The sequence below is a fragment of the Miniopterus schreibersii genome (assembly GCF_964146895.1).
Source record: "Miniopterus schreibersii genome assembly, chromosome: 22".
In the NCBI taxonomy this organism is placed as follows: Eukaryota; Metazoa; Chordata; class Mammalia; order Chiroptera; family Miniopteridae; genus Miniopterus; species Miniopterus schreibersii.
Window position 1 is genome coordinate 13,755,366 of NC_138124.1, and position 23,790 is coordinate 13,779,155.

General features: G+C 55.2%; 1 protein-coding gene across 7 annotated transcripts in view; it reads left to right on the forward strand.

Annotated features, from left to right (window-relative positions):
* Nucleotides 1–23,790, forward strand: part of NR2F2 (nuclear receptor subfamily 2 group F member 2) — a 494,304-nt gene that overhangs the window by 466,830 nt on the left and 3,684 nt on the right. For 4 of the 7 annotated variants that reach the window (XM_081124791.1, XM_081124792.1, XM_081124793.1 and 1 more), the window contains one exon: nucleotides 22,972–23,499. In XM_081124791.1, coding sequence (XP_080980917.1) covers nucleotides 22,989–23,499 — 511 coding nt within the window. In that variant the 5' untranslated portion in view covers nucleotides 22,972–22,988. Of the gene's footprint in view, nucleotides 1–14,405; nucleotides 14,765–20,661; nucleotides 21,190–22,527; nucleotides 22,691–22,971; nucleotides 23,500–23,790 lie in introns of those variants that run through there. The other 3 variants (XM_081124790.1, XM_081124788.1, XM_081124789.1) reach the window with 3 other exon arrangements.

A 23,790-nucleotide genomic window follows, 5' to 3' on the forward strand; every position in this document is an offset into this window, starting at 1 on the left:
ATGTTACGGAAATTAAGACATCAATGAGCCCTAAAAGGATAACTTGCCTAAAGGGGCATTTTTTTTATTCCCTCCCACAGTTAAGTAAAAAAACTTGGTAGTCATGTCCCTTTGAATATTTACTTTTTAGTTTCACTAAACAAAGTTCTTCTGGGATGTTTTGTTTTTTTTTTCCCCTGAGGAAATATGCACTAAATAAAATCCGCAAAACAGTCCTGATAGCTTTTCATAAACCGACTATGTTTTATATTAGTTCAAAAATTAAAACCTGAAAAGTCAGGGGGGTTTTTTTGTGTGTGTTTTCTCCCTTCTTGTAATCCGTGGTCCCCAAACGACTGCTCACCAAAATAAACTTTACAACGTCTCAGAGAGGCTCTAGGAACCGCGCTCAAGGCTTTTGTTGGCCGGACAAGAAAGCAGTTTCGATATTTAAAAATGTGGCCTCCCCCGGTCAGTCGCCAAAAGGGGGAGGTCGGCTCATCTTAGCCGCTGATTTTAATTGTCCCGCTCGGTGTTTTGAGACATGATCAAATGGTAAAAACTGAGAGAAAAAGAGAAAGCCTCCAGAATGAACCCCAAAATAGAGGAATGGGGCATTTCTTTACTTTAGGAAGCTTGTCTATTTCTAAATTTCTGAACCAAAAAAAAAAAAAAAAGCCTTACAGCAGATTTTTGCTCCCACGCCCATTTCATGGTAACAGGCCCCCCCCAAAAGTGCATCGCGAATGTCAGGTTTTTGTGGGTCAAGTTTTCCAGGCGTCATCGTAGATGGCAGGCCCGGTGACTGCGGACGCACGGATACACGGATACATGGGGACACGGGCACACAGACCGCAACACGGGGCCAGCAGCCCCGGGCGCCCGCGAACGCGCACACACTCCACCTGCCCAGGCCCCGCAAACGCTGGAAAGGAATTTTAATCTACGTGGTTTGAAAACGGGGGGCCTTTTAAATATGCTGCCTACGGGTTGGGATGGTCATCTCTGAGATGCTGTTCTATTACCCATTTCCATTTGGGATGAATGAAGCTAATTAATTTCAAGCCATACTTGGTGAGGTCAGCACGGTGCGGGGCGGGGGGGGGGGGGGGGGGGGGTGCGTGCTAGACATGGCTAATCTCTTTCAGCTGAGAGTGATGAATTAAAGATGAAGCCTGCCTCTGCAGCCCTGATTCAGAATGTATATCAAAAAACGTACAGCAAATAACACTATACCTTCCAACAAAGGGAAACTTGCTCTCTCAGGCTCCCCAGGCTGCGCTGGGGTGGGGTTTTTGTGTGTGTGTTTTTTTTTAAAGACATTTTCCATCTTCGTTGGCATTCCAGCTAAAGGGGGGGGGGGGAGCCAGATCAAGAAAATCGAGCCCTCCCTCCCGCACATGGCCGTGTGGACAAAAAGTGGGATTAAAGGGAAGGAAGAAAGAAAGAAAACACAGACAAAAGACAGCAATCGGGGTTTGATCCCTTGTGTGTTAAAATTCCACCTACACATTAGGGTCTTTTTTTTTTTTAAATCACCCCTCCGTCCCCCCCAGAGTTAGCAGACAGACAAAGATCCCAAATCAGCAATACCTATATTCGAGCCATGGCCACCCAGGTCTGCTGGGACATTTCAAAGCAACATCCTAAATGAGGCAGCCCGTTGTTTCCGAGCCAGCTCTATCCTAATGAGGCTTATTAGGTTTTCCATGTCTCTGTTTTGAAAGCCACTGGAGATTGACCAGGTAGATAGCGCGATACCTTTTATTAAGCCAAGAAAGCGGTTGTAATACACGCGCCTCCCGGCCAACATGTTCTTATAAAAAGTCAACGCGAAGCCAACTCCCCGAGTTGGGAAAGGGAGGGACTCGCCGCGCTCGGCTCGGCATTAAGCAGAATTTCTCAGCAGCAATGCCCCCAAGTCCCCCCAAAAAAAGGTGGTTCGCCCCGGAGACTGGAGAATGCACCTTGCTGGAGTCTTTCCAGAACACCTACCACGGGGAACCCCCAGTGCTCGGGAGTTCCCACCCGAGGCCACCGCGGCGCCTGGTGGTGTACCCCAGTAGCCCTGGTTGGGGGGGGGGGAAACCTGCTTCGAATTAGGGCCAATCTCCACGCCGAAGCCATCCCTCATCCCTCTGATTGCTTCTGAAAATATTTATATTTCTTAATAACGCACATTTTGTCTTGCGACTTCTGATTAAACCCAGACGGGGCTTCCCAGAGCAGGCAGCGTGTGTGGGAGGGTGATTTAGGGCAGGAAAGGGAAGGGGAAAAGCACCCCAGTTTCTCCCATTGGGGACCCATTAGACAATGTAAATCGAGCGGTTTCGGTCACGGGGGCCTCCGAGGCGCTGTGATAAATTCAGATCGGGGTGTCGGAGTGACCGAGCGGAGGTCACAGAATATTCTTACTCCTGCGCGACTCTCCATTGCAGCTTCGACTCTTTGGCTGGTTAGCTTAGTAGGTTTTGTGAAAGATGAAGGTGGGAGAGATTTTGGAATGTTTCGTCTTATGACCAAAAATAACCCATACAAGGGAGCATATGAGATACAGAAATAGTTATAATAGGGACATGACATAGTGTGGGGGCAATGTTTGGGGGCCATGGGGCTGGATTCTTAGTTTGGGGACCAGGAGAAAAGGGGTTTGATTTCAACTTTGTCACCAAAGAGCTGGGTGACCGGCCACCTGTCAGTCACCTAATCTCTCCAGGCCTCGGGTTTTTCCTCAAGTTTTTTATATGGAAACAGGGGAGGTAAATGTTTCTTTGTGAGTTTTCGCTCTGGTTTTTTGTAAAGGACCATCATGGAGCATTCCCTGGGCTCTGGATGCTGAGGGGAAGTAAATGGGGCCCTCGTCCCACGCTGTGGGTCCCCAGGGCAGTCTCTGAGATGGAAGCCACACTTTCTCAAAGTACACCCCACGTCACGTGTCCCCGCTTGCCTCCTCAGAGGTGGCCATTGCTTCTCTGTGCCTCTCTTCTTTCCCCTTAGGGACCCCGACAGAAAGCAGCACCCCAAAGCAACATCCACGGCTGCCTTTGACATAACCAGCCCATTTTACAGATGCGGGAAATAAAGGCCAGAGAGGCTGAGCTCCCATGCCTAGGAACCGGTGAAGCTAGAATGTAAACCCAGGTCTCCAAACCAGGCTCCAATCTGCTGTGACACACGGCCCCAGATTTTTATGTTCCAAAATTAAGTGGGATATCTTGTGAGCGCTCCGAGCAGTTAGAAACAGAAACCTAGGGTGGGGCAGTGGCTTAGAATCCAAACACCCTGGATTTGAGTGATGGATCTGCAACATTGTAGCAATGTCACCTCCTGGCAAGTCCCTAAGCTCCATGAGCCTTGTTGCTTTTTGTTTCTCTTGAGTCATAGAAATAATAACAGTATCTACCTCAGCCGGTTGTATAGAGATTAAATAAAGTAACATATGTATATGTTACCACAGTTCTGATACATAGTAATTCTTAGTTGCTGTTAGTATCCTGCTCATCTGCGTCTTTATTTACACATTGACTTGGGGGAAGAAAACCCTGAAAGGCCCCTGGAAGGCCTAGGTGCAAATTCTGACTCTGTTCCCACTACCTCCACGGCCTCAGGTCATTCTCCGAACCTCCGTTTACTCATCAGGCAAATGGGCATTCAAAATATCTGCACGCGCCGGACGCCAGTAAAAACCCAATGAGTCAGGCAGGGGCGATGGCTTTCGAAACAGGTCGAGCCCTGGAGAAAGACTAGGGTCTGGTGCTTGGTTAAAACATTCCCCCCGCGTCGCAAAGCAGGGGCCGCCGAACACGGAGGAGCTCATGCCACCCCTCTGTTTCTCAGGCCACCTTCGGAAGGAGATCTACACAAGGCCATTAAATCACAATAAACGCATTTCCTTGATGATCGCCAGCGTTCATTTAACCCTCTGCTGTCCTCTGCCTAAACTCGCTGTTCTCTCAGAGTTGCATTTGCACCAGAGAACTGGGTGACAGTTGGGACGCGGGGGCAGGGTTTAGAACAGGCAAAATGCAAACCCACTCTCCTCTCTGCCTCCCAGTGCAGGATAGAAAGATCTGAAAGCAAATTAAGCGCATTTTAGGAAATATTAAGCGGTGGCTTCCGAAGAGCCTCGAGACCCTGGCTTTTGAAACACTGTCAAACTTGGCCATTGACCAGCTGTCCGCGGGGCGTGAACTCAGAAGCACATTCATTACCGAGACATCATTTTGTCTGAGCCCAAGAAGCAGCGAGGGCTGGGGGGATTGTTTTCGGAGGGGGATTATGAAGGAGTTGGGGCCTAAAGGTGTGTGTCTATTTTCAAAAGGAATTTTCTGATTGCAGATAACTTCCCAATTTGATTTAGTGTCTAGCGATAGCGCTGGGGTTGATAAGTGAGCATCCGTCGGTAATGCATCTGGCGCGGGGAGAAATTTACAGCAAAGCCCTGCTTTCCCAGCAGTGACAAGCCCTTATTCATCTTCCTCAGACACATTTCAATAGGTGTCCCCATCTGCGGCCGACATCTAAACGCTCCCGCGTTGCCGGCAACTGGAAGACACCTCCATTTCCAGTTACATTGCTGAAAACGTGATACTAGATTGTACTCTATTTTTTAACCTAATTCCCCCCTCTTCATTCAATTAGCCTCTCTTGCCTGGACTTTCCCCGCTCACGTGTAACATCATTACCGAGGGAGAGCTCGCAAAGATTTGGTTTTGTAGAGATCCACGATCTTCCCCCCCAAGGTCAACCACCGACAACTTCTGGACAAATTAAAATTGCTCAGATTCCAACCCTGACGGTCGCCGGCCTCTGGATGCGCGTGTGTGTAGACGGGAAAACCCGCCTAAATAAAGTCCGCCTGTGGATTGAGGGGGCTCAGGAAGAGAGGGAGGGAGGCTGTAAAAATCCATTTCGGTTCATGTTTACAATGCGATTTATTGTCTTCAATGAGGGTGTTAATTTCAGCGCAGGGGAATGCGGGGAACAGGAGAGGCCTTTAGGAAAACTGGGTGGTGGGAAAGAGGCCCCCGTGTTTACACATCCAAAGGCCAGAAGACGTCCAGTTAGAGGAGGCGCAATAATCATGTCGGGGGTGGATTATTTTACTCAAATCACCTTTTTTCCCCCTGCAAGCAGCATGCTTGATCTGGCTGCCAGGTTGGCCCAGGTGGAGCCTGCAGAGGGGATGTGGTTTTCTGGGCCACTGTCGGCCTCACGGTGAGGTCTGATCTTGCAAAGAAACGGGATTCACGCAGCATTTTTCTTATGTGCTTTACAAATCGTCCCAGAGACAAAACTCCAACACGCTCTCGTGTGGGGAGAGGTGAGAGGCTTCTGTATGATGAATGGAGTTTCTTAACCTCACTGGACTTTTTTTGGTCCCTGTGTGATGGGAAATATTTGTGACCCGGACGTGTGCGCGTGTGGAGCCACCTACGTGAGCGGGACAGACGTTCTCAAATACGCAGATTTTTTTTTGCAGTGGTCATCGTAGCTTGCTGCAGCTCTCGGTACCTTATTGCAGGTGGCAGGTTTAAATGTGCCATATTAATAACTTGTCCTCCAAGACAAATTAAGCCCTTATGTGTCAAAAGCATTCGGCACTGGATTATCTACAAGACAAGTATTTATTGAATAAATGTTGAGTCCAATTTCATCTCAATGTGACTGCCTGTGTGCTGCGGCCTCTTAGGCGGAGATAAAAACACTCAGACCAATAACTGCGTTGCAACATTACACCTAACTTGTCTGGTTTTATTATTGTCTCCGAACTTATAATATGGAGGGAAGGCTTTTTTTTTTTCTTTCTTTCTATTTCTTTCTCTCTTTTTTTTTTTTTTTTTTTTTTGGTGGCGGTTCTGAAGAGCAAGGGGAGAGATAGAAAAACGGCTGGCATTCAGCCTAAAGAGAAATCATTGAAACAAATTAATCCTACGCCGTTTAAATTGACATGGTAATCCATCATCAGCGAGGGCAGACTCCGGGAGCCATCCAGACTCTGCCCGGCTCGCGCGCGCCCCGAGGCACGAAGACAGATGGGGGGTCATCATAAAAGTTAGGGGCGCCCCGGAGAAGCACAGGCTCGGCCCTGTCAGCTCTCGCTGCCCGGCCTCTGCAAAGTGGACCCACTGGCAGGTTTGGCAGCTATTTCCCCAGAAACTTAAACAAAAACGCCGCCCCCCCCCTCCCCAAGTGCCAAGGGGATTCTGACGCACGGGTTAGGATGGGCGCTTGGTTTATAGTTTTGTCGTTTTGGGGTTTTGGGTGGGGGGAAGCGAGACCAAAAGTAAAACTTGTGTCCCATCCCTAGACACCGAGGCCGGCCACCATGGCCTGTCACCTTCCTGGGGCTTTCCTTTTATCTCCTGAGGCTTCTCTACCCGGCCTCCCTTCGGTTCGAAATGTTGTTAAAACTCGCTTAAGATTCAGAAACTCTCTATAAAACCAAAGCGACCGTCTTGGTAGATAGTTAAGATGAAAACAAACAAAAGCCCCTTATTTAGAGCTCCCCTGAGAAAACAATGTGTCTGTATGTTCAACAGACTGAATCTGAAGGGGTTTTTTCCCCTTTAACTTATATATAAAATGTGGCTCTGATGTTTCTTTTCCTGGGGGGGGTGGGGGGAGCCTCGGCCCCTAGCACTGCCTGCATGGACAGATTTAAACACAGGATTATATTTCCGCTTAATAAGGCATTAAGCTATAAAGGCAAGACCATTTGAAAATGATTTTTAATCTCAAAAACTCGCTCGGTTAGCGACAGACAGCGTGTGGCGACAAACACCCAGATGCCTTAGCGCCTAAGTAAAGAAAGCAGAGCCCACGAGGACAGGCCATACCAGCAGCTGCCCCGGCGAAGTTTACGTAGGATAGAGTTTCTCTTGGTTTATTAAGAAAACTTTATAGGTTCCCGTAACTTTAGAGTAAACATCACACCCCTTTTCTATAATTAGATTCTTTTATCCGCTGGTTTTTCGCAGGGGGTGGACGATACTTGCAAACTGGCTACTGCTTTTTCACGTCCGCGAGCGTAAAAGGCAAATTAAAGGCATCTGCAGGGTAAACAGGGAGAGAGTTCAAGGCTCTTACATAAAATATTCATCCACCGTCACCCAGTTGCCGTTCTAAGGGTTGTTGGGACAGAAGGGTCGGTTTAGGTCTTTGAGTGTCTTTGTTTTTAACAGAACCCGGGATATTGAAACAGTAACTCTTTAATAACCAGGCAATCAGCTACTTTCTGAACAAGATCTCATGCCTTTGGATTTATTTTCAGTTTCTAAACGGTGCCAAATAGCAGATCCTTTTAAAAGGCATCAAATGAACCAAAATCGTATTAAACATCAATGAACAAAGACGCACAGGTCCTTATCACTCAGAGGAGACCAAGAAAAAAAGTATCTTTTCAAAGCATCCCTCCCACCCACCCCCCATTTAAATTCCACAATGTAGCTTCTTTCTTGCTTGGTAACAAAAGTATGTGCAGGATGAAAATTTGCAACATAACTTTGGAAGTCAACACGCAAGTCACTGCTATGCATCCTGCAAAGAAACGAGGTGGCCTGATTTCTTTAACTTCTGCCCCCCGACACGGGCGGGATGGCACGTGGCCCTGCGAAGCGATCCCCAGCGAGCCATGTTGTCCCTGGCGTCAGCAGGCCCTGCCTCTCAAGTTTTCGCTTTTGCTTTAAACTCTTTTAAGTGGCATCGCCTCGATCAGTTTACCTCGGCCGAGCCCATCACAGTCTCCTCAAGGAGCCTGGCTGATTGATTCCCAATTGTCCTGGACAAAGAGGGGAAGTACCTTTCTCTACCCTGTATCCAAAATATTAACAATTAAAAAACTAGCGTCAATTTTATTCCAACGTGACACTCTGTAAACGCTCAGCCGGATGCCTCTTTTGGTCAAGGAGCCAAATACGATGTCCAGCGACCCCCCCCCCCTTTAATTTTCCCTAGAAGTCCTTTATTTTAACAGTGTGCCTTCAACATTTCAAGCCATTGGCCTTTTAAGAGGAGAGATGCGGTTGGCAATTAAATAATCAGGACTGTTTCCTAAATTCCTGCATGAGGCTTTTCTGATAAGTCAGTGTGTCTGTCTGCCTTTGTCCGTCCACTCACTGCCCTAATCACACGCTTTATATTGAAACTGGGGTGTTTCAATCCTTCCCACCACCACCAGGCTTTCCATGACTTGTCTCCCGAAATTCACCTTGAGTCTGTGGTTCGAGGAAATGAAACCAGGTCAGTCCCCTTTGTTGCTGTGTTTGGACTCAGCTAATCCGCAGTATTAATTCACCTGCATAGTCGCCTCACCAACACCTTCCCGTCGAACTGCCTGCCACCTGGTACCATTTGACTCCTGCTCCCCCCCCCCCAAGACCAAAACTGAACTGTCATTTTAAAGATCCCATTACCAGGCTCTTGGGAGAGAAAAAACATATAGAATCAGACAAGCTTTCCTCACTCTGTCCACTTCTAAATAAGAGCTGATGTCCACGTGGCTTTATATGTCTTTAGAAGTCTCTCAGCAGGAGCTGCTCTGCGGTGTCTTATTAAAAGCACGGCCAGCCCGCAGCAGCCCCGGCTGCATGGCCAACGAGTCCCCCCCGCGCCTGTCCCCTGGCTGGAGCCCGGCCTCGTTATAGCCTCCGATCCACTGCAAAGTAAAATACGCAGGGTGGCATCTCGTGGAATTTTTAAATACATATATCAGGCAAAAGATGCCCACCTTTTGTTTAAATGCTAGGCCAAAGCTACCCAAGTAAAAACAGATTTTTTTTTTTTTTTTTTTTTTGTCCTTTCAGGTGTCTTTCTGGGGCTCAGCCAAACACAATAAAAACTGGACCATCCCTGAGTCGCTTCAGCCGGTATCTCCACAATAGTGAACCCGAGGGGCTCATTCAGAGCTCCTCTCTGCCCTGCTCCCGGCCAGCCCCCCAAGTCTGTACACGATCGACAGCCTCTCTCTAGGGCTTGAGTACAGGGACCATCCCTCCACCGTGGGCCCGCCGACGCCCCCGGGCACACACCTCCGGGCCCAGTACCCGGCCCCCAATTCTAACGCCACCGGGGTTCAAAGTCAGCAGGATGTGTTTCCCTGATTTCAGCCACATTTTTATGGCTATCGCTTGGCTACTGACAAGACTCTAAATTAGCTCAAATGAAAGAAGGAAAGTGTATATTGGGTTTAGGGTTTTTTTAGTAACCCCCCCCCCCACAATAATCTATGGCACACGCGTTGGAAATAGTGTTAAAGCGAACTAGGTGGTGCGTTAAAAGAAGAAAATATTTCACTACATTGTTTCCTTGTTTCCCAAAGTCCATCTCCTGACGGCTGAGACTGCTGTCTCCCTGAGTGGAACCTGCTGCCACAGGAGGCGTGGGGACAGGAGAGGACCGGTGAGGGCCAGCGCCCCATCGCCCTGCCTTTGGCTTTTTGCTGCAGCCCCTTTGGTACATTAGTGCAGTTAACCTCCGCTGGGCCAGGCCGAGAAGGGTTAATGGAGACCCGGGTCCTGACAGCCCCCAGGTCAGAGCTGGAGCTGCCATCACAGGAACGAGGAGATTACTGAGGATGGGACTCAGGCTCCAGTCACCTCCCACCTGAACACATCGCTCCCATCCACTGGGATTCATAATTTTTCTAAAAAATCCCCCCTCCTGGAAAACCATTAATTGGATCTGCAGTTGTATTTCCTGTTGCAGTGAGGGGGGGGGGGGGCCTGAGCTGAGTCCTCCAGCTGCCAAGACAATCGAGCAACCGAGGGAGAGGTGCTATAGATACAGAGATACAGAGCTACACAGATACATAGATACATAGTTATAGATACATAGTTACATAGATACATAGTTACATAGGTAGATACATGGATAGATACATGGAGAGTTACATAGATACATAGATAGATACATGGATACATAGATACATAATCAATCAAGCTATCAGTTTCTCAGGGAAAAAGTCAGGAGCAGAGAAAGAAAGCTTTTCCTCACTTTGGCCCCTCCTTTCCCCCCAAATTAGTGTCTTCCTCATTGTTTGCAGCTGTTTGGAACCTCAAGGCTTGTCCACGGTAGCGAGCTAGGCTCCCAGAAACACAAAGCTACTTTCCTGCCAGGACTTTGCTGCTTGCAAGTTTGTGGACCAGGCTTGGGGGGGGGGAGTTTGCTCCCCCCATTTCCCCCCCCCCCAAAGCCTGGCTAACTTCAGCAAACCCTGGAGGCTTTTCAGGCCCCTGACCCATGGCACAGCTGGACGGTGGCTTTGGTACCCCCAAAGCTAGATTCCCACCCTGGAGGGAACCAAGGCGCCCTGGAGGCCTTGTTGGTGTGCGTCACCCTGTCCCCGCCTTCCTCCCACCCGCCCTGGAGCGGAGACCCTGGGATCCACAGGTCCCCATCGGGTTCGCCACCCTGCGGCTGCTCTGGACACAGGCCGGGTGGCAGGGACAAGCAGCTGGCCAGGCTGGGCCGCTGCATCGTCTTTAGAAATACTCAAGGAAATGAGGGGCAGGCATGTGTCAAAGAGAAAGTTCCAGGCGGCTACGGGGCTCGGCGGGGGGCCGTGGGGGTAAATGCGCGTTTGGGCCCGGAGTGAAGGAACCTGCCCGTGTCCCCGCGCAGGGCCTGCGACCCACTCCCGTGGCCACCTGGCCACTGCCACTCGCGGTGTGGAGCCTGTGGCTCCCCAGCCCTCGGCCCCGCGCAGCCCGGGTCCGGCCCCTGCGGGCGCCCTGGCGTCGCCCGTCGAGGAGGGAGGGACACAGGCCTGCGCCCCTTCGAGGTTGCTCCCCCCTCTCAGCCTCAGCAAATCCCTGAAAGCCCCGGCCCCCTTCGTCACCCCGGGGGCTCCTAATCACCGGGTATCGATTTCCCTAACTCCTCTCATCCCGTTGAAGACACATCTTAAAACACTCCAGCCCGGAGTGTGCTCTGGGCTTTATCCACACTAATAAAATGATTTACCCTTCTCTCTGGCTCTCCTCACAGAGGAAAATCGTTCGAGCCCCGGCTATTTGTGTGTGATCAGTAAATATTTAGTGCAGTGACATCCTCAGCTAGGCTTCGGGTCGATTCCGGGCCCACCGGGAGGTGCGCGCGGTCCGGGCGGGGGCCCGCGCCGGGCTGGCCAAGGGGGCTCCTCCCGCCCTCGCCGCCGGCCGCTGATTTACAGCCTCGGCAACCAGCAAAGGGGGGCGAAAGCGCGCCTGGAAAATTGCCTTTTCAACCTTTTTACTTTTGACATTCAGCCGCCTCTCCAGGCTCTAGTGCTCGCCCCTACTCGCCCCAGCCCGCTCGGGATCCAGGGCGTCCTGCGCGCCCCGCGCGCCCTCGGGGCTGCCGCGCGCGCTGCGCCCTCGGGGCTGCCGCGCGCGCTGCGCCCGCGCCCCCGGGGACCACCTATCACAGCCCCGCGCCGGACACGGGGAGGCCCAGGCCCCTGCTCTGGGGGTCGTCGCCTCTGGGCCAGAGGCACTCGGCCCGCCCACACCCCAGAGGGCGGAGAGGGGGCGGAGGAGGCCCGGAGACGCTTTCACCGAACCCGGAGCTACTCTCCTCGCTGCCTCTTTCCCTGCCCTCGGTCATTCCCCCACTTCTGCGGCTGGGCCTCGACGCCACTCAGGCCTCATGGTGTCGGGTGGAAACTTTACTTTTCCTCGCCGAGAAGCTTCCGTTTCCTTAGGAGCGAAAAGGCGCTTAGTTTGGAGATGTCAGAAGGGGGCCTCCTACCCTGATCTTGGTTTCCAGGGGGCTGCGGCCGCGCGGGGGGGGGGGGGCAGTGCCTGTGCCCCTCTGGCCCTGCCGGCCTCCCCGGGGCGCGCGCTCTTTCCTTAGGGCTGGGCCGTACCCTGAACCTAGACACCAGGCCGAGGGCTGGACCCCAAGTGGGGCAGGGCGCGCTCGCCGCCTCCTGCGGGACCGGCCACCTCTGGGACCGCTGCCTCGTCCGAGCAGGAGGCTGTGAGCGATACCAACCGCCTGGGCTCCACCGCCCTTCCCGGGCCAGAGGCGCGGGCCTGGGGCCTCCAGCGCCGTCGCCCACCTGTTAGCCGGCCTGCTCCCTTCTCACCTGAGGCCCCGGCCTCTGCGACGCCCCCGGGGCCCGGGGGAAGCGGGGGCGCGACCTTGCTGGGTCCACGCGCCCCTCCCCTACCCTTTTGTCTCACGCATGATTTTCTCAACCGCGTTATCTGCAAGACTCCGTCTTTATACTAATACATACTTAATTGGTCCGTCCTGACTGTCCATATAAAACAATTTAATTAGGGCGCTTTCTTGCTTTGGAGAGCAAAGGGGGGAAAAAAAAATAAAAAAAAATCTGCCCGGTGCCCATTGTAGTTAGCACCAATACAGGCACAAAATGTAGCACAAGTTTTTGGTTGAAAGAGCACCTCCGCGCCCATTGAAGGGCGTTGATCCGAAAAGACAGAAAGAACATGTAAGATCGATTCGAAGCGACCCTCTCTGTCCCTTTCAGCCATTCAGCAACTCCATTCCTTCTAAGACAAAGACCAGCGCCTTGGGAATTCTCCCGGAGAAAGCGGACTCCAGTCCCACAAGCCTAGGGCACTTTAAAAAAAAAAAAAAAAAATCCTCTATATTGCACTTAAACCGGCTCCCGGTGCCGTGCCCCCCAGGGCGGTCCGCAGGCGCCCCCTCGGCCGCGCCAGGCTGGGGCTGCCACCCGCCCGCTCCCGCCTGCGCGGGGCCTTCGGGCCAGGCCGGCCTTTTAGGGTTAGCGCGGCCCTCACCTTTGACCCCCGGGATCGCAGTCGCTGCAGCAGGCCGCTGAGCGACCCCCGGGGGCCCGAGGTTAAAACCAAACAAAGCAAAACTGTATCTCTTTGCTGCCCAGCGCGGGGAAACCAGTTGTGGCTCCCCAGCCCTCCCGCGCCTTAGCCGCCCGGAGAAAGAGAACTGGAGCTGTCGGGGCCGCGTGGCGCGGGGCTGCAGCCCCGCGGGGAACCCGAGGGCCAGGTTATCCCAACGGGGCGCCCAGGCCCGGGAAGGCGGTCATCCATCGGGGAGGGGGGAGAGGCTGGGCTGTGGCCACCCTCACCTGCCCTGGGTCCAGCCCCCCTGTCCAACTGCCCCTCCACCTTGTGCTGGGGTTAAAGGGGGCGGGGGCGCCGAGGAGGGGTCCGCCACCTCCCCAGGGGCCTCGCCGCCATCCATCCACTCGGAGGAACTGACAGGCAAACCGCAAGGAAAAACTTCTGCAGCCCATATTTATGGTATTAATGAATAGTTAAAAAAAGATTTACGCTTCTTATGATCAATATTCTGAGTTATTTCCCTCAAAGTATATAATTACAGAGTCCTCGGAGTTTTCATCCTAGTTTTGGGGGTGGCAAAACCATTTGTAATTTGCATTAGCCAGTAAACATGTAATTAACATTCAGCACTGTGTTTAACTTAATTCCTGTTTAAGACAAGGACAAGACGCAGCCGAAGAGCTTTAGTTCCATTTGTCAAGTCTGACATACATCTTACCATCCAGGCTCCTAAAATAAAAGATCCGCGTCTCCCCATTATCCCTCTCTTAAAACAAAACAAAACAGAACAGAAAATCCATTAGCGAAAACTGTATCCAACTACGAGGGGCAACATAGTTTCCTCTCAGGTTCTCCGGCTCCTGGATCCCCGCTGCCTTAATTCATTTGAGGGGGGTGGGGGGGCTGGAGGGGGTGAATTAACCATTCATTATCTGACGACCAGAAATGGGGAACCCCTCCCCCCCCAGAGGCACAGGGTTTCTCTCCAGGAAAGTTCTAGAATGGGGACTGGGAATGGGGGGGGGCGCATCTGCAGGGGAGAGGGGGGAATCGCCGAGGGGAACTTGAGTTAAGAGTAACAAGGAATGAGGGTTCCAACGGATTCCTAGGGAAAGGAAAAAAAAAAAAAAACCCGCTGCCCTTCTATTTAAGTTGCATCTTTGATCCAGGGCGAGCAGAGCCTGCCCGCCGGGCTGCCGAGTCTGCAGCCCGCCGTCCGCCGCCAGCCCCGCGCCGCCCGGGCCCCGGGAGGGTCGCCCTGCCCCCGGCCCCTGCGCCCGGCCTGCGGGAGGCGGCTGCGCCCCGGTCCCCTCGCCCCGCAGCCTCGCCTGCAGTCGCGGGCGGTTTTCCGCTCGGGCTCAGCGCCGTGCGCGCTCCAGCCTCTTCGGACTAAACTCATTAAGTTGGGCGATTTTTTTTTTTTTGGATTTTTTTTTTTTTTTTTTTTTTTTTACCCCAATTGGACGGGTGTTTTGAAAGTCTCCACTTTCCAGCCCCAAACAAGGTGTAACAACGCATTTTCCCTTCTAAGGGATGAGATGAGAGACACGGATCACTCCAGACATCTCCCTACCTACGGTTTGGGGAAAAATTTTTTTTTTTTTTTTTTTTTTTTTTTTTCCTTAAAGGCGAGGCTCGCATTCCTCAGCAGGCTCCCTGAAACGTCCTCTCTCTAAAGTTAGCGCGCAGGGCTTCCCGAGGCTGAGCGCGCCTGATTCATGGGGAGGCACTTCCCGGGGCTGCAGGAGCTCTGCCCGCGCCTCGCCGCCCGGTCCCCGCAGGCTAGCCAGCGCCTACTTTTTTTTTTTTTTTTCTTTTTTTTTTTTTTTATCAGTTTGCACAATCGCGTAGATAAACACCGAGGAAGAGAGTCTCTTTAATTATCAAAGACACATCTTTCCAGGGGTCCAACAAAAGCGCTATTTCACCCGCCAAAGTAAAGGAGAGGTATTCCACTTTTAGAAGCAAGATGCAAGCCATCTGGGACCTTGAACAAGGGAAATATGGTTTTGGTATGTTTGCTTACAGTATTTTTTTTTTTTTTTGTGCTCTCTCTCTCTCTCTCTCTCTCCTTTCTCACTTCTCTCCTTGTGCCGTGTGGGGTTGGGGATGACTCGGGGTTTTTTGTGTGTGTGTGTGTTTTTCAAAAAATCGGGTTGCTAACTGTGTATGAAATGCCTGGACTGTGGTTCGAGGGGTTCGGGGAAAGGGGGGGGGCAGTCGATTCAATGCATGGCCATATTTTATTACATGTGTGCGGTGTGGAGGGAGGGGGGGCGGGGGGGGGAAGACAATCGCGAAGGTGCCAAAATATGATTAAACCGAAGCGTAAGGACTGCGGTGCCTCCCCTCTCCGCGTCCTGTCTGCGCCAACCCATCGCCTCCGGTAGCCAGTGCTCTAAGCGTGTTTTTCCCAAGCAATAGATGACTCGGTTTTCCTAGCGAAGGAGCTGCTAGGCTCGCACCAGGGATCAGAATTTACTGTTCGATCGGCCCGCTGAGCTGCGTTTTGCAACCTTGTGCAACTGACAACCAGGCAGGGAGGGAGGGAGGGAAGGAGGGAGGGAGGGAGGCGGGCGAGCTGCGCCCGGGCGCCTGGGCCGCGGCTGGGGAGGCGCGCTCTCGGTCAGGCTGGGAGGACAGTCGCGACGAAGGAGGGTTACTCACCAGCCATCCATCCAGCCATCCAGCCATCCAGCCATCCATCCAGCCATCCATCCAGCCATCCATCCAGCCGGCGGGGTGGCGGAGCTGGCGCGCGCTCTCAGGCAAACGTTTACCTCTATGCTGTCCATTGCAACCGCCGGCGCGCGCTGGCTTGGGAAGCAATTCTGGGCTGTGTCCAGAGCGTGCAAGGAACGGGTCCTCATTTAAAAAAAAAAAAAAAAAAAAGCCGGCGACAGAGGCGAGAGAGAGACAGAGGAAGAAACAAGAGCGGAGGGAGTGAGAGAGACGCACATAAAACCCAGTTCGGGGTGGGGTGGGGGGGGTGGCGCGCGAGAATCATCACCTCTCCCGTCCCTCCGCCAGGGACTCAGGGAAACGCAAGAGGTGGCGAGAGAGATCCAGGGTCCGGTCCAACCACGCCAGAGCCAATTAATTTTCAATCCTGCGAAAAACCCATTCAGATGAAAGCGCGCAAGAGAAGTTTCATTCTGCTGGGCATGCCTACGTGAGCCTCCAGCCGGTCCCCTTTAAGAGCTCCTTTCTTTGAAAGTTGGATTTTAGGCAGCGAGGACGCTTACACTAGGGGGCAGACAGACACTGTACTTGCTCCAATCTTAAGCAATTTTTTTTTTTCCTCTCTCCCCTCCCAGCATATGCTCTGATTTAGCACTGTAAATTTTTCAGAGGTCCCAACTCTGACAGCCCCTGGTGATTTTCAAAGTACCACAAGCCAGTGGTTAAAAATTGCATTGACTTGGAAGTTGAGAGGGACACAATGGAAACTCCCTTTTCCTATTTAGGGAGCTCCAATGTGGTCCAAGAGCAAAACACACAGGGGCTGGAGTGAGGGGCAGGGGGATCCACTGAGCCCCGGCGCGTGGGGCTGGTCCCCACCGAGCCCGGGGCTGCCCGGGGCTGCCCTGGGCACTGGCCCGGCTCTGCTCCCATGGCCACTGAGTCGGTGGGGAAATTGCAGACGGTGCTTCGGTGGCTCCCCTCTGGAAAGAAATCATCCCTGGGTGGCTTTTCGTCTCTCCCTCTTTTCATTCCCAGAATGAGACAAAATGGTTTTTTTTCCAACTTTCTCCGGCCAAATTAAAAGCTTGCCATCCGTCTCGTTACAGTGAACTTACATCTGCAATGAAAGCCTGGGCTGGGTTTTTATTTTTATTTTTCTAAACGGTGACAATATATTGATATTTCTCGGCGAGTCTCAGAGCTGTTTTATTGCAGGGAAATGAGCATCTCGAAAAAACACATTTTAAAATTTTTTATTCCCCCCTTCTCGGTCTGTAGTCCTTTTATGCAGTAAAATTAACTACAGTGAATAGTCTTTTGTTTTGTTTTTGCTTTTTTTTTTTTTTTTTGGTAGTAGCTGCATAGCTGTGGATGAGCCCCTACAATGGAGAGCGAGGCACTTCTGACTCCCCGGCAGCCCTGTGGCCGTGAGCCTCGCAGGCTGCAAGTTCTGTTGGAGGCGGCTGGGAAAATTTTTCATTTTAAGTCTGAGGCCATCAAAATGGACCTCAGATGCCAGATATCTCTCAGGGCACTGGGGAAGCTGTTCCTCCTCGAAATTTCCCCAGTGCCTGTTTGTCAAAGGTGGACCTTGCTGTGGGGACGTCTGCACAGGAGGCGAGGGGGACATCTCCCTGTGACCAATTATTCCAGCTCCCACTAAGCCGAGGCGGGAGTGCCCATCGGGCCGCCTTCTGCGACCCCAGCCCCACCACGTCCCTGCTCAGTGGGCCCCTCACCCACTGACATTTGTGGCATCAGGCAACTTCTCGACTCACAGAGGTTGAAAGAGGGGGGCAGAAAAATCCTCCCCTGGAATAATTTCTTTTGCACGATTCTTGTTTTTGGGGGGAGAAAGTTCTGTTGAGCCGATAACCTGAAATTCTCAGCCTGGCAGTCTCATTACACGTCAGGTTTATAGCCCACTGTCCACTATAGGGTTCTGGTTTTTTGTTTTGGTTTTTTGTTTTTTTTTTTTACAACTTTCCAATAATCCCAGCACCTGCAGCTTTGGTGAAATAGGTGGTTTCAGGGGAGAAAGGGTGAGGGCTGAGAGAATTTTATTTCCTGCCCTGAAAACTAGCCCCTGTCTGCCCACATGTGCACCTCGTATCCTGCCTGTGTGTGGAAAGGGTATTGAATGCAAAATGCAACCTGCATGTGTCAATTTTATGTTAAAGAGAAATCCTGCATCTTTTTGGATTTTTTTTTTCTTTTTTGGAACTATCCAGGATGCTTTCTCGGGGCTGTTCATTACTATTTATACGTGTTCGAGTTTCCTGCAGCTTGGCGTGTGTTTTGTGTAAAATGTTTTAATTGTTCACCAACCTGCTTGGCTCAGCCACTTGCAGTTTTTCTCTTGGTGCAAAGTGTGCGTGACGGAGTCACGGATTTCCTTTTAGGAATATGAAATAATCGTCACCCACTCATTTGTCCTAATCGAACCGAGCGAGCGGCGTGTGGGAATAGAGTGTGTTCTGGGGGTGGGGGGGCGACCTCTGGATGTTGGATGTTTCAAACCCATCGCCCTGGACTTCAGAGGCTCAGCCGCCTGGGTGACTTTAGCCCACTGAGCAGCACGGCCCGGGCTGGGAAGTTGGTTTCTTGGGGTAGAATATGGCCGGTGTGTGGTTCTTGTGAGTTGCCCTGGTATTATTTCCAAGTTGGGGCAGAGGCTCTGGGTGTGTTTTAATGGCCCTATGAATGCTTTAAGGGGACTTAAGAAACAATGAAGTCCGTCCTCAACTGTTCCATGACCTGGAAACATAGTGGCTGAAGTCTTTGTCTGTGAACATTGACAAATGTGGCCTCATACATGTGCGTTCACATGCGTGTGCGGAGGGTGTGCGCTGGGGAGCCCGGGAGGCTGCCTCTGTTGGCCCTTCGGCCGGCAGGTCGGCCGTTCCCCCTCTGGCCAGGACTGGGTGTGTGGCAGGAGGTTGGTTAAAACCAACCAGAGAGGGGAAAAAGTTGAGGAAAATGTATTTTAATTGCGTCCTGACTGTGAGATGAAGTCTGCTTCTGTTTCTCAGCATCCGAGATGTTTTATTTGAACAATTAAAATGTCAGGCCGCATACCTGTGAAATGTTAACCCTGCAAGGAAAAGACAGGCTCTGAATGGCATGTTACCTCTCTTTTTAAAAATAAAAATAAAAAATAAAAAAAGCCACCAAACCAAGCCAAGGATCAGAGTTGATTAAGAGAAGGGTCTGCCATCACCCGGATTTGGCCAAATCTCCCGTTTGGAAAATGGCCCGCAGAGCTCGGTTCGCGGCACCTTCCCGCCCCCGCCCACCGCCCCTCCGCGAAGAATCCGGGGAACTTTTCCCTTCCGCCGGCACAGAGATGCGCCCGGGGTCCCCGGGCGGCGCGCGCGCACGCGCTCGCGCGAGCGGCGGGTTTCGTGGCATCGCCAAGTTGCGAGAGGCGAAGTCCCCGATTCCCATTCCCGAGCCTCTCGCGGAGCCTTTAAGAGGCGTTTTGTCTGCGCGCCGCGCTCCTCTCCGCGCTGGGGCGGAAACCTCGGGCGCGGGGCGCAGAGCGCGCCCGGGAGGGACGGTGCGCCCGGGGCCCATCCCCCGCTAGGCGGCGGCGGCAGGAGGGGGTGCATGCGGCCGTCCCCCCCCCAGGCCGCCCCCCCCTCCCGCGGCGCCCCCGGAGCCCCGGCCGCCACGCAGCTCGCGCTAGGACCGAGCTGAGCCCGCGGCCGCCATGGCGGGGCCGCCCGCGCTCCGGCCAATGACGGCGAGGGGGCGGCGCGCGCGCGCCGGGCCAGGCCAACCCCGGCGGCTGCCTTATAAGGCGCGCCGTCGCCATGGCAACGTGCGCTAAGTTGCAGCAGTCGTGTCAAAGTTCACTATATAGAGAGCTCGGTGAGCCGAGCGCGGAGCAGCCGCCGCTGCCAGCCCCGCGCCTATAAATCGCATTTCCTCCCGCGCCCCCCTTTTTAGCATATTTGATCACTTTGATTCTGTTCTTTTCTCTCCGCGGTGCGTGCGCGCGCGTGGGCTTCCTCCGCCGCCTCCTCCTCTCGCCGAGTTGCCTCCTCTCTCCGGCGGCCGCGCTGCCCTTTCCCTCTCGCGCTCTCCCTCCGTCTCCTCCCCGCCCGGCGCCCGGAGGATGTGCTTCTAGGCGCCGCGCCGCGCGCCCCGCTCCCGCCCGGTGCCCCGCCGCCGGCGCGCTGACTTTCCCTATGAGTGTGAGGCGGCGGCGCCAGCGGCTCCAGCGGCTCCGGCGGCGGCTCCAGCGGCTCCAGCGGCTCCAGCAGCGGCGGCGGCGGCGCTAGACGCGGCGGCTCCGGGCCCGACCCGGCGGCATCGGCGGCGGCTCCGGCGAAGGCGGCGGCGGCGGCGGCGCGGGCGGCCCGCGGGGGATCGGCGAGCGGCCTCCATCCGGCGCGAGCGGGCGGCGGCGGCGGCCGGAGCGAGCCAGGCGCGCGCCGGGCGCCCGGGGCAGGCGGCGGCGGCGGCCCAGCGCCAGGACGACGCCGCGCAGCGCCCGACGCGGACCACTTTCATGCTGATTCCCCCGGACCCGGGCAGCGCTCCGGCCACTCCGCGGGCCGCCGGCCTCCGCCCCGGCCTGCCCGCGCCCGGCGCCTCGGCTCTCCCGGTCGCCCCGATCTCCATGGCTTTTCTGAATGGCTGACTGCGGGCTGCCCTGGACTTGGCCCCCGGACAGTCGCCTCTCCTCCGCGTGCTCCCTGCGCTGCTTCCTCCAACTCCTCGGCGCACCAGCCCTGAGAGCGAGCGAGTGAGCGAGCGGGAGAGGGAGGGAGAGAGCGCGAGCGAGATCTTTGGAGAGATTTTTTTCTTTCTTTCTATTTTTTTTTTTTTTTTTTTGCCTCCTACTTCTCTCTTGAAGCCAGACAATCGACTTGCAGCTCGCCCTCCCCTCCCTCTCTCCACGTCCCGCTCCCACTCGCTCTGCCCCGACCCTTCCCCTGCCCTCCCGGGGCGAAAGCACCCTCCTGCCCACCCCCACCCCCCTCCTCGCCTCTCCCACGAAACCGACAAAGCTGAGCCGAGGGACACAAACAAAACAAACACACCGGGCCAGACGAGCCATCGCCAAAACTTTGCAAAAGCAGAAACAAAAAAAGAAAAGAAAAAAAAACTAACCGACCTCAACCAGCCGGCACCCCGGAGCCAGCCGGGGCGCCCTGCCCGCGCCCTCTCGCACCCTCGCGCGCGCACACACAAAAGGCGGCGCACCGGAGCCCGCGACCCCGGGAGCCGCCGCCACCGCCACCGCCGCCGCCGCCGCCCGCAGCCAGGGGAGCAGGAAGTCCGGACGCGGCCCCCATAGATATGGCAATGGTAGTCAGCACGTGGCGCGACCCCCAGGACGAGGTGCCCGGCTCGCAGGGCAGCCAGGCCTCGCAGGCGCCGCCCGTGCCCGGCCCGCCACCCGGCGCCCCGCACACGCCCCAGACGCCCGGCCAAGGGGGCCCGGCCAGCACCCCGGCCCAGACGGCGGCCGGCGGCCAGGGTGGCCCCGGCGGCCCAGGCGGCGACAAGCAGCAACAGCAGCAGCACATCGAGTGCGTGGTGTGCGGGGACAAGTCGAGCGGCAAGCACTACGGCCAGTTCACCTGCGAGGGCTGCAAGAGCTTCTTCAAGCGCAGCGTGCGGAGGAACCTGAGCTACACGTGCCGCGCCAACCGGAACTGTCCCATCGACCAGCACCACCGCAACCAGTGCCAGTACTGTCGCCTCAAAAAGTGCCTCAAAGTGGGCATGAGACGGGAAGGTATCGACCTCTCATTTCTCCCCCACCCCACCCTACCCTACCCTACCCCACCCCACCTCCTGCGCGCGCGCTCGCTCGCGCACCTAGGGTCCCGGGGGTCCTGGGTGCGTCTGGCCAGCCTGCTGCTCTGGGCACGGTCACTGTGGAGCCCCGAGCTCTGCTCGGCCTTTGCTGCTCCGAGGGGGTTGATACTAGAAACAAGTCCCGTACTGTGAACCCGGGACCCCCTCCCACCCCGGACCCGCTTCCTTTGCCAACGGGTCCCCTCCACTGTGTCTTTTGGGCCGGTTTCCCGTTCTTTGCGTGGATGGCGAGGTTCCTTGGAGTTCGCCTTTCTGAGGGGCTGGGGTGGTGCTTGCAGTTGTTTTAAATCCTGCTGTACTTCTCTGCCCCCTCGCCCTCTCCTCGCAGTTTCTCTCTCTTTCTCTGTGTGTGTGTGTGTCTCTCTCCTGGTTTTTCCTGCATGTTCAACACATGTCCCTCCTCCCCACGTCTCCCCAGCCCCCACCCTCTCTAAAAAAAAAAAAACACCCAACCTGAGATTGTACTTTTTACAGGCGGTTCAAATTACAAATGGCAATTTTATGCACTTCGCCGTATTAACGCTGCCGCCCGGGCTGCGCTCATGTGACCCTTCCGTGGATTAACATTCTGCTAAAAAAAAAAAAAAAGAAAGAAAAAGAAAGAAAGCAAATTCCTCTGTTTTCTTTTTTTTTTTTTTTTTTCCTTTCACTTTTGAAGTGAATGGGGGAAGCAGAGCGCGTTGGGGAGTCCGGGAAGGGTGGGCCAGGGCCCCGGGCGGCCGCTTTCGCCCCGCGCGAGTTGGGTCTTTGTGACAGAGGATTCGCCCAGAGCCACGAGCCGGGCTCGGCCAATGGCGCGGGGCGCGGGCTCCGGGCTGCGGCGAGCGGCCGCGGGCTTTCTTTGTGTTTCTGGGAGCGCGGATCTCCCCGCGCGGCGCCGGCGAGCAGCCCCGGCCCGAGCCCCGCCGCCTCTCCCGGCCTCCCCGGCCCTGCGCCGGCTGCGCCGCGCCGGCCGCTCGCTCCCGCCTCTCCCCGGCCTCCCCTCGCCGCGGCCGGCCTGCCTCTCTCCGCCCTCTCCCTCGGTCTCGCCTGCTCCGTGCACGCTGATCGGGCCGCCGCCAGATCCCAGCTCCCCGCTCCTTTCTCGCCGGGAGTCCCCCCTCCAGGCTGAGGCTGGAGGCTGGGGGCTGGGGCTGGGGCTGCGGGGGTTTTGGGGGGAGAGTCGTTCCCGGGCGGCCACAGGCCAATCTGGGGTGAACCCTTGTGTCTCTTGCAAAAGCGTCTCTCCTTCTCCACCCCACCCCACCCCCCCAGACTCGCCCCTCCCGCTCCCTCTCCTCCAATCAATAAGAAATATCAGCTGTTTAGCAGGAAAGAAGATGCCCCCAGAATGCTTCATCCCGCCCACCGCGCGGGGACCCCAGGCACGGTGGCCGGTTCTGGGCGCTCGGCGGCCCAGCTCCGAGCGGGCCTCGGAGGCAAGTGTGCCGCTGTGCCGCCGGGACCTGGCCTGGGTGGCGATTGGAGAGGTGCTGCCGGGCTCCGGGGGAGTCCCAGGCGCAGTCCAGGGCCTGGCAGGCCTGCTCGTTCTTGCAGGGCTTGCGTGCATATGTGTGCGTGTGTGTGGTGTGTGTGTGTGTGCGCGCGCGCGCCCTTGGGGTCTGGGTCAGGTGGGGGTCGGGCTGGGGCAGGCCCTGCCAGGGGCGCTGGGGACCCAGGCTGGTCATTAACCAAGGACTGTCTCCTTTCCTCCCCACAGCGGTACAGAGAGGCAGGATGCCGCCCACCCAGCCGACCCACGGGCAGTTTGCGCTGACCAACGGGGACCCCCTCAACTGCCACTCGTACCTGTCCGGATATATTTCTCTGTTGCTGCGCGCCGAGCCCTACCCCACGTCGCGCTTCGGCAGCCAATGCATGCAGCCCAACAACATCATGGGCATCGAGAACATTTGCGAACTGGCCGCGAGGATGCTCTTCAGCGCCGTGGAGTGGGCCCGCAACATCCCCTTCTTCCCGGACCTGCAGATCACCGACCAGGTGGCCCTGCTTCGCCTCACCTGGAGCGAGCTGTTCGTGCTCAACGCTGCGCAGTGCTCCATGCCCCTCCACGTCGCCCCGCTCCTGGCCGCCGCCGGCCTGCACGCCTCGCCCATGTCCGCCGACCGGGTGGTCGCCTTTATGGATCACATACGGATCTTCCAAGAGCAAGTGGAGAAGCTCAAGGCCCTGCACGTCGACTCCGCCGAGTACAGCTGCCTCAAGGCCATAGTTCTGTTCACCTCAGGTAGGAAGGAGCCTCCCCTTCTCACGCCCAAGGGCTCCCAGCCCAGAGTTAGGGCCCAGGCCACTGGGGAGTCCCCTGAGTCAGTCCAACCTTCCCCCCTCCTCACAAACACCCTTGAAAGGCCAAACTGTTGAGTGCTACTTGCATGAGAAGTTTTGACTAGCTGCTGGGCCCCAGCAGGCCTGTCTGGGAGCGGGGGAGAGGAGGGCAAGGCTGGGCTGCAGGAAGGATGCTTCATACAGGCTGAAAATGGGGCCAAGGGGAGGCCTCTGGGGCCTGCTTCCCTCCTGC